Source organism: Mus musculus, chromosome 18, assembly GCF_000001635.26.
Source record: "Mus musculus strain C57BL/6J chromosome 18, GRCm38.p6 C57BL/6J".
Lineage (NCBI taxonomy): Eukaryota > Metazoa > Chordata > Mammalia > Rodentia > Muridae > Mus > Mus musculus.
Genome location: NC_000084.6, coordinates 30,346,786 through 30,361,983, shown reverse-complemented (window position 1 = coordinate 30,361,983; position 15,198 = coordinate 30,346,786). Strand labels below are relative to the sequence as shown.

At 43.0% G+C, this 15,198-nt stretch overlaps 1 protein-coding gene across 4 annotated transcripts in view; it reads right to left on the bottom strand.

Annotated features, from left to right (window-relative positions):
- Window positions 1-13,857: 13,857 nt before the first annotated feature.
- The window catches only part of Pik3c3 (phosphatidylinositol 3-kinase catalytic subunit type 3), an 82,512-nt gene continuing 81,171 nt past the window's right edge, over window positions 13,858-15,198 (bottom strand). For all 4 annotated transcript variants that reach the window (NR_151699.1, XM_030250425.1, XM_030250424.1 and 1 more), the window contains one exon: window positions 13,858-14,261. Coding sequence is in view for 3 of the 4 variants with exons in the window: in XM_030250425.1 (XP_030106285.1) it covers window positions 14,247-14,261 (15 nt within the window). In the remaining variant the exon portion in view is untranslated. The remainder of the gene's footprint in view (window positions 14,262-15,198) is intronic.

Here is a 15,198-nt window from a genome sequence, read left to right as displayed (position 1 = left end):
GTCTCCAGGGAACCAGAGTTTTACTCTAAAACACTAGTTACAAAGTGACAAATATGTTTAATGACCTGGGAGGGGAATCTTCTAAGTTATAAAACCTGGCCAGTTTACTAGGAAGGGAGATGAAGGTGTCAGAGGTGGCTGGTGTGCAGCTCAGCATTGCTGCTATGCACCTGATTTCTTTGCAGAGGGCTCTGCACAGGTGCAGATGAGAGTTCATGAATACAAGTTCAGGATGAGTCAGTGTGAAGCCAAGTCAGAGCTTATCTTTATGGGAAAGCATGTGCTTAAACTTAAAGTAGAGGCACTAGGAAAGACCTGTAAATGATAATGCCAGCTGACATGCCAACATGGACAGGGAATTCCGCATGGTGCCGGACATAGATGAAGAGCTACAGGTTGTCAATGGTTTATGAGAAAAGGCGAAATACGATCCTCCATGAATGAGCTCCTGCATAGGTTGTCTTGCGCACGCCCTGACTTGCCAGCAAGAACGACGCTGCAACAGGATCCTTCTGCACACTGCAATCCTTCTGCAACAGGATCCTTCTGCAATTTATTGGGAGAGCTTGATTGCAGAGGCGAAGAGACCCCAAGCCCAGAACTGGTGCTGCTTATATAGGTCTAGGAGAGGCGTGTCTCACACCCGGATTGGTTATGCATGGGTTATGCTTACCACCTCATTTGCATGTCTCACATCTGATTGGTTAACTTGTCTCTCATCTGATTGGTTAACTCTCAAAATCTCATCTTGGCAAAAAAAAAACTTTACTGCCTATGTATGCGAGGTGGCCAGCAGTAACCAGCGCCACCCTGCAACGGCACATGTGGCTTCCCACAGGTTGTTCAATCTTAGACACAATGTGGACTCAGTAGGTTATATGTATGTATACATATATATGCTTTCGTATGCACATACATACATACATATGTGTAACAATAATGAATTTGGAAGGGCAAGAGTACACAGAAGAAGCTGAGAGGGAGGGAGGGAGGGTGGAAAGTGAGGTAGATGTAGTAGTCACGAAAGAAGTTCTCATGAAATTTACTTTTTGAAAGGAAATAAAAAATAAGGCCCAAGGAAGGACAGCAGTAAGCAGTATCCACAGCAGGAGTCACGTTGCTGGGATTTTCTGCTGGTCATTTATGGACTAATTTGATGGAGTGGTATGCTTTAGTAGTGAAGCTTAGTTTATGAGGTGGGGAGTTTCAGAACTGTGTCAATATTTTTCAAAACAGGGTTTTTCTTCCCTCTTGGTGTTGATATGTTGTTTTCCAGCTGTGACTTGGAGTCAGATTCATGCTGAGAGTGAGCCAATGTGGTATCTTGGGGTAACTCTAAGCAAGTAAGCAGTGAGAGACTTATATGGTAAAAATATTAAAATATTGAAGAAAGAAAATGAAGGTGTTAGAAAATGAAAAGACCAAAAGTAATCTACAGCTGCAGTGTAAGCCACATCAAAATTTCAATACAATTCTTTGCAGAACTTGAATGGACATTTTTCAGGCTTGTATGGAAACACAAAAGACCAAGGATAACTAAAACAATCCCAAGTAATAAAAGAACTGCAGGAGGTATCACCATCCCTGACCTCAAATTCTACTTTGGAGAAATATTAATAAAAACAGCATGGCATTGGTGCAAACACAGACACACTGATCAAAGAAATCAAACTGAAGATTCAGACACACCTATGAAAACCTGAATTTTATAAAAATAGCCAGAAATACACAATAGAGAAAAAAGGCAGCATTTCAATAAATGGTGCTGGTCAAACTGAATGTAGAAGAATGCAAATAGATCTATATCTTTCACAAAGCTCAAATCCAAATTTACCAAATTAACCAAAGATCTCACTATAAGGTCAAATATTCACTATCTGATAGGAGAGAAAGTGGAGAATAGTTTTGAACACACTGGCACATAAGATCAATAGCACCGGCACGAAGATCAACAAGTAATAAATAGGAACTCAGGAAATTGAAAAGTTTCAGTATTGCAAAGGATGCCATCATTTGTATAAAGTGGCAGGCTACAAAGTGGAAAAGGGTTTTTGTTGTTGTTGTTCTTTTGTTTTTTCTTTTACTAACTACACATTTGATAGAGGGCTAATATCCAACATATATGAATAACTCAAAGAACTGGATATCAAGAAAACAACCCAATTAAAAACTGGACAGATCTAAACAAAGAAACATTTTCAAAGGCGATGAAATAAATCCTTTCAATCTCTTGTCAGGTCATTGCCTGCACAGTGATTACGAAGAAACCGATTCTCTCCACGAGATGGGAGTTTTGTGATTTAGAAAACAAAGCCACAGTAGATGTCGTTCCTATAATGGTGTGAGGCCTTGGATTCATTCTCAACGTGAGAGTGAGAGAGAGGAAGAAAAAAAAGGAAACAGAAAGGAGAGGGAAGGAGGAAGAGGGGGAAGAGGGAGGTGGAGGAGGAAAGGAAAGGCTGAAAGGAAGAAGGAAAGAAATGCTAAAATATGCAAAAACCCTTTGCCATCTTTCTTTTGTTACAAAGATTACTACTCTTTTAAATCTGCATGCTTGAGGTCTTCAATGGGTACATTTAAAATAGACGAGATAGAGAGCCCCGGGATGATTTGACAACACTGCAGACACAAAGATGGGTGTGTAGCAAAAAAGAAAAGCCTCTGCACTACAACCTCCTTTAACTACACGCCCCTCTGCACTACTCCTTTAACTACACGCCCCTCTGCACTACTCCTTTAACCACATGCCCCTCTGCACTACTCCTTTAACTACATGACCCTCTGCACTACTCCTTTAACTACATGCCAGGCCGCACTAATTTTAAAGGTCACAGTCCTAAGGTCCGGAGGACACAGAACTAACAATGAGCCAAATCCCCTCAGCTTTCATCTTAGTTTAAAATATTAATTTATTTTCCAAGTAATATCTGGAATATTAAGCTGACCAAGAACATTCATCTGATAAAAGATATGCAAATATCTTTATAAATATACAGTATCATTTATAATGTTGACAAGTCAGAAACTCTAAATTCTAAAATCAGGATGCAAACATGAAGATATCCCCTCCTCTCCTCTCCTCTCCTCCCCTCCCCTCTCCCCTCCCCTCTCCTCCCCTCCCCTCCCCTCCCCTCCTCTCCTCTCCTCTCCTCTCTCCTCTTCCTTCTCCTATAAGAGCACACACACACACATTTACCCTCTCTCCCCCCCCACACACAATCTATTTCATTTTCAGCTTGACAGATGGTCACAAATTGCCTACAATATTCATAGACTCCCAACTCCAACTTATATTCATGTACAAACGAAACGTAAACATAATAAGATGTTTTAAAAACCGATAGAGTATCAGACTAATTTTGCAAATGCAATTAAGACATATATCATCATTGGATGTATTAAGGATAAATAATTTTTAAACAATCCAACTAAAATGAAAAACAATAAGATAATCCTAATCTAACATTTGACAAGCCAGAGCTCACCTTGTACCCATTGCCCAGTGCTATCTCATGCTACCCAGATATCAGCCGTTCATTTTGTTGCCCAGGTTGGTAACCAGGGTGTACAATGCAGAATACTTTGAGGCACCGAGATGGTTTTGAGTGAGAAGGTAAGGTGTGGAACAATGCTTTCCCCAAACCAATTTGACTCATTATTAGCAAACTATAATTCTTATCTCTAACTTCAGGAAACACAAGGGGCAAAGAGAACAGAGAAGTGGGAGAAAAGCAGCAATCATGTTGTCCAGGTCATGCCAAATCCTTCAGTGGGGAGCTGATGCATAGCTCCGGTCTACATTTCCAAAGGCAGGCTGTGGAGCTGGGTCAGGTTTATAGTTCTTTGTTCTTGTCTCCATGAACAGTGACTTCCTCTTCCCCTCCTGAAGCTGTTCTCCACATCACTGTACAGTGCCAAGGGATGTTCTCCACATCACTGTACAGTGCCAAGGGATGCTCTCTACATCATTGTACCGTACCAAGAGAGAATAAACATCTAAAGGATGATCAGGGTCAAAGGTTCAATGGCCAGAGTAGAATGTCCATCTGAGGAGGCTTAGGGCTCCATGATTTGTGAGAAGACATCAATGAGGCTAAATTAAAGTGGTGCAAGTCCAGAGTATGTGGCATCAATGACATCAGTGTAGCTCAATGACAGTGGATTTACACGCAGCTATGGAGAGAGAGGAGGCATAACTGATCTGGTCAGTAAGAACTTGAACCAGCCCACAGGGAGGCCCCCAGAGATGGAGAGAGGTGGTCCTGTACCTGAATGGGAAGAATCGGCAGGGTCAGTAGATATGGGTAACTGTGCTGCTAGGTTCAACTTGAATGAAGCTTCCTCTGATTGAGAAAGCTTTAAAAAACCCAGAGAAACGTGGCTCCCTAAAGTATGGCAGAACCTTTCTTGAATGAGGGAAGTGAAACCCAGTAGGTAATTACAGATGTCAGCATCTGTTCAGATTCATGGAGCCCTTGCAATCAGGCATGCTCAGGTTGGGACACAACTAAGACCACAGACACGCGTCTGAAATGAACAACAGTGTAAGTGCTGACAAGCATATATAGTCTGTGGGCAAATGATTCTGTGTTTCCAGTCCTATTGATCTTCCAATTCCATTTAAGATCTCAGCCAAATCATTTACACGTGGATTTTAGAAGTTCATCAATTTCACTGACTAAACTATAGATTACTGCCACTATTCACCAATAGTGTGGTACACTATTTCTTTCAGTTTGACCAAATGTATGATATTTGTGTCGCTGCCCAGTATTTCTGTGTTTCCTATAGTTGAAGTCCAATGCAAAGAAATGGCAGTGATGTTGCTTCTCCTTATCCACATCCTATTTGTTGGCATTTAGTCTAGGCTCTGCCCCACAGTTACTTGGCAACAGCCAGGTGTGCCCAACTCACTATAAAAGGGGCTGCTTGCCTCCTCCTCACTCTCCTATTGTCTTGCTCCTGCTCTCCTCTCTCCCCATTCCCTCTACCCTTCCCCCCTCTCTCCACATGTTCATGGTGGGCCTCTCCCCACCCCCTCTCTCCTCCCTTCTCCCCATGCCCTGAATAATATAATCTTTTCTATACTATGCCATCATGTGTCTAGTGCCTCAGAGGGGGAAGGGATACCTCAGCATGGGTCTGCAGAGGCATCCCCTTCCCCCACACCATACCGTGTCACCACCAAACATATTCCTGGTTTATCTTTTTATAAAACACAACACTATCAAGTAGTAGAGCAGAGAAGCAGAAGCCCACAAACCTCTCTGTTTCTCCAGCCCCAGCCCCACGCTGCCTGTTCTGTAGAACTATAGATCAGGGTGGTCACCTGTGTGGCTATGCGTGATAATGCTTGCATGTCACACTGTGCCAAGCTTTACAACAAGCCATTCACCCTTCATAGACTCTTACAAGGTAGACCTGTGACTATTCTCCTTGTACATCATATCGTGAAAGGTCTCTGTAATCCTCTATTTAGAGAATTATAGTCAGGGGCTCCACAGTTAAGAGTACTTGACATCGACAGAGAAACTAGGTTCAATACTCAGCATCCACGTGGTGGCTCACAACTGTTTGTAATTTTAGTTCCAAGGTATCAGATAGTGTCTTCCAGCCTCTTTGGGAAGCCAGACATACATGTAAATGGTGCATAGACATACACAGACAAAGCATGCATACACATATTTTTTTAATTAAAGAAAACTGTATCTAGTCTGAGGAAATGGACAGACAGACAGACAGACATAGAGAGATAGACTAAAGAGAGACAAAGACACAGAGAATGGAAGCACAGGACCGCGGGCCCAGAGACATTTAAATCTCATGCAGGGAAGGGTAACGGGTTCCGGCAAACAGGGTTATAAAGTAAGTTGGCAAGGAAAGGCCCAGGGCAAGGATAAAGGGATTCCCTGGTAGAGGCAGCGTGCACTCATAAGAGAACGGCTAGCCTCAAATCTCCTCTGCAAGCAAACACCAGAGCAGTCTTGGAGCAGTAGCGCTCAAGTCACCAAATCTCTTCCCCTTTGTCCAGCTCTGCAACTTTTCAAGCAAATAGAGAGAAGTCACGGGCAATATTCCTACCTTCCCCTGACTGTCTGTGCAGTCTCTGTCACCTGTCTGTGCCAGCCACCTGTGGGAGGACAGCAGCCCTGACTCTGGGTGACAATGGATGCTTTAACTACTACTGGCAACTAAGTCAGACAAGGAATGTGTGCTTAGAAAGTAGTGCTGTCACTCACACATGAAAATTCCAGAGAGAGTTGTATCAAGTTGCCATTGAAGGATGGCAGAAAAATTAACCAGTGAGCAAGAGTAAAGGGGACAGGGGGACAAATGACACTGTCCTATTGGTTAAGGCCAGGAGTTTTGTCTGCTTAATACCCTGGTTGAGAGAACAAGATAGCAGGCCCAAATCACAAAGCAGAGAGCTGCAGAGCTGCAATTAAGCTCTTGCCCATTGGGACCTTCTCCCTTTCACTGTTGTCACAGAGTGGGGAGGGGCCAATTTCTAGCCACCTGAAGTATCTATGAAATATTCAGACAAACTTAAATTTAGAATTAAAGATGAAAAATGGATTTTATTTTTTATTCAAAAATACTAAAAGAGGTTAGAGTGTAATCGTTGCTTAGAGAGGGGATTAAATCAAATCTGTATTGAATCAAAGCTGTAATTTTTAGAACGCATGCTAATACTGCTCCTATAGATATTTTAATTCGTAAGCGTGCTTATCCTGTTTTGAGAGCTAAATCTAGATGTGTGAAGTTTGTTTACTTCCTGAGGCTCATAAGCTGCCCACTATCCCCAACCCCCTGCTTCCTTGAGGAAATGCTTCAATCTGGAAGAAACTGCTTTAGAGAAAGAGGCCAGTGTCATGGAGTGAGGAAACAGGACTCCACCACCTGGTTAGCTTTCACCATGCTGGAACGTACTACTCAGGCTTTGGAAGGGAGAATTTAGCCACAGTCTTTACCCAGCTGTGGAAACTGAGTGCTAAAATACCAACTGCCTGGAAAGGTGTTCCCACGGGTGAAATGGTGGAATATTTAAGAGGATAACTGCTTCCTCGTTGGATTTCAGGCAGCACTGGCAGAATTTATACTGTTAAACCTGGTTATAAGCCCATGACTGGGAGGTTCTTGGTCCTAGGTGGCAAGCTACTACTCATGTTTTAGAAGTAAACATCTCAAACTGTCCTCTGAATATTTGTTTATACCCATAGATTAGTGTCACCCTCAGTCTTGGTTACAGAAGCCTCTTTGCCGTGACTGGTACTGAATGCAGAGACTCCCAATGGGTAAAAGGGGTCAAAGGGGTGAGAATGAGCAGTTGCAATGCTTGTCCCTAACAGGGACATTAATCTACCCCCTCCCCATGCCACCCTAATGGCTCAGGGTGTAAGAAAGAAGAGGGTGCCGAAAGAGGGGGACATCCAGGCCACTCAACAACCCATTGGGAATGAAATGAGCTCTTCCTGCGGAGCTACAGGCAGCCAGTGAAGGGATCCTATTCCTGAGGTGAAGTCATGGTAACATTGTCCTGGTAAACAACCACACCCCAGGCCGGGAAGCATCCTTACAGATCAACAGTGGGACTAAATGAGTGGAATTAGGAGAAAGCGAGGAATCTGTAAGGAAGAACAGATTTGATGGAGAAGGGAGGATAAAAGGTGATAGTGATCAAAATACTGTGTGCCTGTGTGTGTGTGTAAAACTGTGGAGAAGTCTTTAGCTCTTCCTATGACTGTTAACCGTACTCAAATGCAGGCCACACAATGTTTCTACTTTTCATCTTTTTTTTTTCTTTTGTTTGAACCTTCAAAGGAGAAAGCTTAAAATACTTAGATTTATTTTTCTGCTCAGCAATATTAAGCAGCTTATTTAGATTCAAAAACCTCTGCTAACGCTGGCGTTTTGATCCCTTCTATCCATCATAGGCAGACAAATGTTCCTCTCCGGCAGCAGAGCTAATTTTTCAAGCTCCTGGTGACACACAGTCGGTATCTCAATTCCTAACGAATCCTTGCCTGCACTTCCTGTTTGCTGCGGCTGCGGCTGCTTTTCACAGGATCTCTAATGTCTTGGACATCAGTGTTTCATATTTTGTCAAAGTCAAGTCGGTGACACAGTCAGTAGTAACACTTTCTTCAGTTTATGACTTGTTCTTATGGAAATGAGTCTCTCTTCCTCTGCTCAAATATGCAACCCTTTATCTGCATATGGAGAGTTCTACGGAGTCACTGATATTTAAAAATCAGTTGACTGGGTATGAAAAAATATGCATATATATGTATAAATAAATACATAAATCTAACTTGGCAATCATTTTTTTCCTAGCCCAAGGCATAGCTTTTAGTGACATCCCCTTACTAAAGTTTCCTTCCAAACTATTCATCATGCTGTTTAAAAGATTAGTGACCTAAAAACACTCCTGCCACCAAGCTCTGCTGCGGCTGCTCCTTCACCCAGTCTTTCCAAGCCTGGTGGGGTCACTATGGCTTCCTGGAAGAAGTCCTGTTGCTGCCATTAATCCAGCCCCTGTACTTCTATTCAGTTTTCTACTACTGATTTTCCTGCATGTTTAAGATTTCCTAGCTACCAGGTTTCTGTTACAAAAGTTGTGATTTTTTTTTTTTTTGTTAAAATACAAGAAAATACGAATAAGAAAATTAAAATGAAGACATCCCAGGATCCTCACACCCCCAATCACCTGTGAACACACATTACTGTACATTTGTTTAGAGCCTTCTCCTTTTAGGGAAACCCCCATGAGGCCTCTACCCTAAACAAAGAACTGCAGCAGGCAACTGTGGAAAGCTGGGAGCAGCAGAGGTGGTCCCCATCGGCCCTGAAAACAGACATTATAAATGACATTACACAGACCAAGTAGGGTGTATCTAGGAATATAGATGTATAGACATACGCATATATGCGTGCAGCAACAATTAAGGGAAGAGGCCAGGGGATTGAAGTAGAGCACAGAAGAATAGATTGAAGGGTTTAGAGAGAAAAGGGAAGGGAGAAAGGCTGTGGTTAAATGATAGTCCCAAGGGAACAACATTCAAAACAGCGATTAAGCTATCAATCACACATTACCTACCACACCCTTAATTTTATAAAGTCACTTGTTGTTAGATGGGCAGATGAAAACCACATTTCACAAAGTACAAAGTCTGTTGAAGAATTTTTTATTGAAGAAGAGGGGGAAAAGATCACAAATTCTAAGCAGAAAAAAATGCTAAAAACCTTTTACGTTACAACGCTGGCCAATGGCATGCCAGTTGGCAATAATAGAAAGTCCCTGCTAAAGAGACCCCTTCCCCCATTCATTTTTATACTTGACCAGTTTTTACCCAGATTTGTTGGACCTTCTCTGTTCTCTAGCTGATGTCATGCAGGTGTCACCATCTGCACTTGCTGCCCGGCTTCCTTTTCTTCATGTTCTTACTCACCCAGGATGGAGCAACCGGTAGTGGGCAGGGCTTCCTATGTGACTAAGTGTAAGTAGCCAGGACCACACTGAATGAATACCCAGGAGACCACTCACCAAGAACCTCTGGGTTTATTTCGAGGCTTTTGTTTCTGACTGGACTCCAGCTCCCTGCTGGGTATAGGCAATTGCATCTGTCTTTCAGTGATGAAAACCTAATTTGCTTAGGCCTAAAGAGTACTTTACTGTCTGTTGTAGTTGGGCAGACTAGGAAGAGCCTTCAGAATATTTATTAATCAAGAGTTTAAATGTCCTCGTTTCCTCATCAGATACTGTGGTCCCCCTCCCCCCACTAGATATTGTATTTACATTTCAAATGTTATCCCCTTTCCTGCCCTCCCCCCGAAACTTCCTATCCCATCCCCCTCCCCACCCCACCCCCCTCTTCTATGAGGGTGTTCACTCACCCACCCACCCACTCCCACCTCCCCACACTGGCATTCCCTACAATAGGGCATCAAGCCTTCATAGGACCAAGGGCCTCTCTTCCCATTGATGCCTGACAAGGCCATCCTCTGCTACATATGCAGCTTAAGCCATGGGTCCCTCCATGTGTACTCTTTGGTTGGTAGTTTAGTCCCTGGGAGCTATGGGGGATCTGGTTGGTTGATATTGCTGTTCCTCCTATGGGGTTGTAATACTTGTGTTTTTAAAACTTTAAACCTCAATGATACAACGAAGGTTTAGTTCTAGATAATATGTGGGGAGAGCTTTACTTGTGTGATGAATTTCAGTGGCAACAGCCCTTTGTAATAACTCTAAGTGTTCCCAATTAAGCAGAATATGGGAAGTCTGTGATGACGCAGGAAAAGTACCCAGGGAAGGGCAAGGAAGCAGAGGCTGTGCTCTCTGCCATTAAACCCATGTGAAGCCCAGTTATACCACAGCTCTACAAGGACACAACTCCTTTCCTTTTGGCCACCATAAGCAGTGGGTGTGTGCCTGCCCAGGCGTGTGCCTGCCTGTGTGTGTCTGTGCATGTGTGTGTACAAAACAAGGTCACTAGAGAAGGGAAAGATCATGTCATTGTTAAAAACTATTGTGTATGTGACAAGAAACTGAACTGGCTGGGACTGTGAGCACAGCTGCTATGCTATCTACTGGGTAACACTGGACAGAAGGACCCGCTCTCATGAACACCTGGATATGGTGGGGGCTGACACAGTTTTCATTCTTCCACATGCACCTGTGTCTCGTTTTCACTTATATATCCAGGAGGGGAGATTTGTCCCGAGCCTTCTCTTTACAGGGGAGAGCTAGTCTTCCACATGGCTGGCGCTTCTCACTCTACAGATTTCCTTCCTGCACTTGCCCCACTGCCTGCAGCATTGCTCCCTGCATCTTCACCACCATCTACGAGGCTGGAGCAATAGATCTGTTTAAATAAACAATCTCTACTGTCATCTACCCGGTCAAGAGCCCATAGGTCCTGGTGGTGGTAAGGTCTACTATTATTTTATGAAATGGTCAGGTTGTCACACTGCCTTCTAAGTATGTTTATAAGCAAAAGTTTGGGCTTTTGACCTCAGTCAGAGAAACTTTTTTTTTTTTTTTTACAGTCAATGGACATTCAATCGGCCAAGGTGATGAGAATAAATGACTGTGAGATCTTAGTCCTAAACCCGACATCTGCATCACTGTCTCCAAAGCTCAGGGAATGTTTTAGAAGTGGGAGGGCAAGAGGTGGAGCATGAGATGGCTGCTATCTTCCTGGCATGACATGGCTGCTGCTCTCACGAGCTCACAGCAGCTGCAACTACCTGTAGAGGACCCATCAGTCCAAATTCCAGCAAGGACTAGGGTGGGGGTGGAATGACAACCCTAGGAGCTACTGGAGACTGATGGTTCTCTGGATTCAGGAGAGTCGTTTTCTTTTCGGTTCTGGTCACTGTAGGTTTCCCCTCGTCCAGTGGATGGCCTGACACCCATACATACAGAAGACTCAGAAGTACACAGAAAATAAGAAGACAGCATGATATCTGGAGGGGGATTCCAGAAGGAACTGGAGGGGAGGGGGGATACAATCAAAACACACATGTGAGTAATTCTCAAAGGAAAAAAATAAAATAAGAAACAAGAGAACATTTCAATGAAAATGTAAGAGAAGTTATACCTGGTGGGAAATGTGCCTGTGCACCTTACACAAATATTTAAGGACGTTATATTAATAATGCAATAGTAAATATCTCACAATGACAGTTTAATTATAGATTACTGTCACCTTAAAAAACTATAAAATGCAAAATTAATAGTAATTGCCACCCTGATGGGCATTCTTAAATGTAGACTGGTAATTGATTTTGCAAACTGGAAAAGCAAGCGGCCTTACAGGTTAATAAGTCACTCTGCTGCTTGGGCAGAATATAGTTCTAGCTCTCAAAGAAAAGACCTTCCTCGGACCCCAAAATACACCTCTTAGGTAATAGTTCAAATCCTGTTTGCAGATGTAAATGGGGGTTCCTGTGAAAATTACTTCAAACTAAAGACATTGGAACAAACTAATCTGCCTTTTGAACTCTGGTGCTTGCTCCATTTTGCAGAGAAAAACAAACAAACAAACAAACAAACATTCAAGCTAATCATGAAGTCTTCTTAGCATATTATCAAATTGTCTAGCTCACCAAGAAACTATGTGATCTTCCAGCAGCTGGGCTCTTCAGTCACCTAGAATTTCCATTGTCAAAATTAGTTTGTCATCTAGCCTTAAATTTGACATTCTGAAAGGGCCCTAGCATACATCTCACCCCTTCCTCTTCAAGTATTTCCCCTGCAGTCAATATCTGAATCTTCTACAGCAAATCTAGAAACATCTAACAGGCCAAGTCTGACTAGGTTCTGCCTGTGAGCCTGTGACATCACCACACCTAACCTGATCTTTTTTCTTTTTAAATTGGGTATTTTCTTTATTTACATTTCAAATGTTTTCCACTTTTCAGGTCTCCCCTTCAGAAACCTCCATCCTATCCTCCCTCCTCCTGCCTCTATGAGGGTGCTCCCCCACCCACTCACACATTCCCCCACCCAGTCCCGTCTTCCTGCCCTGGCATTCCCTACACTGGGGCATTGAACACCCTCAGGTCCAAGGTCCTCTCTTCCCACTGATGTCCAACAAAGCCATCTTCTGCCACATATTTGGCCAGTGCCATTGGTCCTTCCATGAGAAAAAAACCATTAATGGAATTCTCAGAAACTCTGTATAATGTAACCTTTATACATCCTGTTAATTGATATTTAGTATTTACTGGGTCTTAAACATGAATACTCATTTTCCTTACAAGGTCCCATGACCGCAACATGAATGTGCAGGTACAACTGAGGGACTATCATTGTAGATGCTCATTTTCTTCAATATTCTTCTGATTCAATCTTCAATAGACAGATTGGTGGGAATTCTAGTCTTGAAAGGCAAGCATTACTTTGCGTAAGACAGAAAGGATATATTACATGCTTGAGCTATTCCAAATCTGTTTGCATGGAAAAAAAACAAAAACAAACAAACAAAAAACATTATTGGGACAGCAAGATGGCTCACTGAGTGGAGAGAGTTGTTTGTCACGGGGCCTGGCCTCCTGAGTTTGCTCTCAGGAGCACAGTAGGTGGAAGAAGAGACATACCTTAAAAGTTGTCCTCTAACCCTTCACAGTGCTGAGGCACACTTCCCCCGCCTCCCCACGCACACTGATACAGGTAAAAATGGACATGTGTCACAGGACTGTGAGGAACAGTATCTACAACAATGCCACACTTTCACCTTCCACTTTGCATGCATACAACCCAGGAGTGCTGGGAGCTGCAGTTTACAAAACAAAACCTCAATACACAAAGTTCTAAGAGAAGTCTTCCTGATATGAGTGCTGGGAGCTGCAGTTTACAAAACAAAACCTCAATACGCATAGTTCTAAGAGAAGTCTTCCTGATATGTTGCCCCCAACTCAAGGCACTCGCTTGACTGTGTACCTCTCCACGTGGGCAGAAGCAACTCATCTGGACCTGTTCCTGTTGACTTCTTGCACACAGCTCTGCCACCCCTTGCAGAGATGCTCAGTGCTGCCTGCGGGAGCAGTAAACAGGTCGCAGGTCGCAGGCCACAGGGCCAGAGCTGGGCCGATGCTGTGCACCATTGACTCCTGCTTTCTCACTATCCCCTGCCCACAAAAGCTTTCTAAAAAAAAATAATGCTTCAACTATAAAAAGAATGTACTATAGTGTATGAAACTTAGAGAAAATGTAAAAGCAAAAAACTATGTAAATTAGGCAGAAAAAAAAGTGAACAAAAATGTGGGTAAGTAGACAAAGGAAGAGAAGAGGCAAAAACATCTTCAAAATTGAGAAAGACGTGGTGACCTTATGGACAGGGAAAACAAGGCATATGAGACTCAGAGGGTAAAATGCTTTACTGTTTCATATACATAATCCTCTTTCCATCTTTATACACTATAACACAAATATATACAGTGATTTTTGGCTGACCCAGAAGTCATTATGTAGCTGAGGGTGGCTTCAAAAATGTGTCACTCTTCACACTTCGGCCTCCAGAGTTTTGGAATTAGAGATGAGCGACTACTCTGTCTGCAGCAGCTTTAAACAAACCCTGTGGGCTGGATTTAAGCAGTGGCATGCAAGGACACAAAGCCCAGGCACGACGTAACTTCTGGACACCCTCTCTTCCTTGTTCTTTCTTTGATGTCTTTAGTACACAGCAGTGGCTTCTCCTGTGTTTTCTTATTGAGCCAGGCATCAGGATGGGTCAAATCCCCTTTCATTTTCTCCAGTACTATCAAAATTAAAAACAAACAAAAAATAATTTAGTTTTCTGTTTATGAAGAAAGATTAAACAACGATCAATAAAAGGTTTGCTAAACCTCCCAAGAGGATCAGGACTGTGTGGCTGTGCATGGGTTCCCAAGGCTGGCAGGAATCACTTACGTGAGACAATACTTGGGGGAAGAGTTGCTGCCTCACTGCAAGCCCAAGCCCAAGGTGGCAAATTGTTATGTAGGAGAGAAAAGCAGAGCTCCACCCAGCATAGGAAGGCGGGCCATCCTAAATCACACTGCAAATAGTACACTTAGCTCTCAGTGCCCCGCTCTGCCAACAACAAGCTAGCTGCCATGTCTTCCAGAATGGAAGTGCTGAATTCTGCATTGGTCTGAAAACCAAAGCTAAAGCAATTCTGAAAGAACTAAGCCAGCAAACAGCTCAGTAACAGCTGAGTCTAAGATGGGCGCATCCCATATCACCAATACCCCTCATGCTTTTAGTGCCTATCGACTCCATCTCATGGGAAATGACAGTGAGAGATCTTACTGCCAAGAGTTACAGTTGCAGACACCTACTGCTGAGATTCCCATGGAATTTAATCTGATATAAGTATCAACCTAAGCAAGAATATGGTGAAATGTTTATTTTATGCTAATGAAAGAAATAATTTACATTTTCAGAAGCAATTTAAATATTTTCATTATAGGATCCATCAAAGAAATGAACTCTCTAAAGGATGGTCCTTGATATACACAGAATCACAAGGCAAGAAGCAGGTTATGGTCAATGGGTAATCCTGGCGGATGCTTTAGACCCAGCAGGGAGGTCCTGATACTCTTGAACTCAACTCTTTTCTTTATTTCCTTTTTACTTATTAATTTTACATCCTGCTCACTGACCCCTTCCAGGTCACCCCCTTCTCTTCTGAGGCGGTGGGGAGCCCCCCTGGG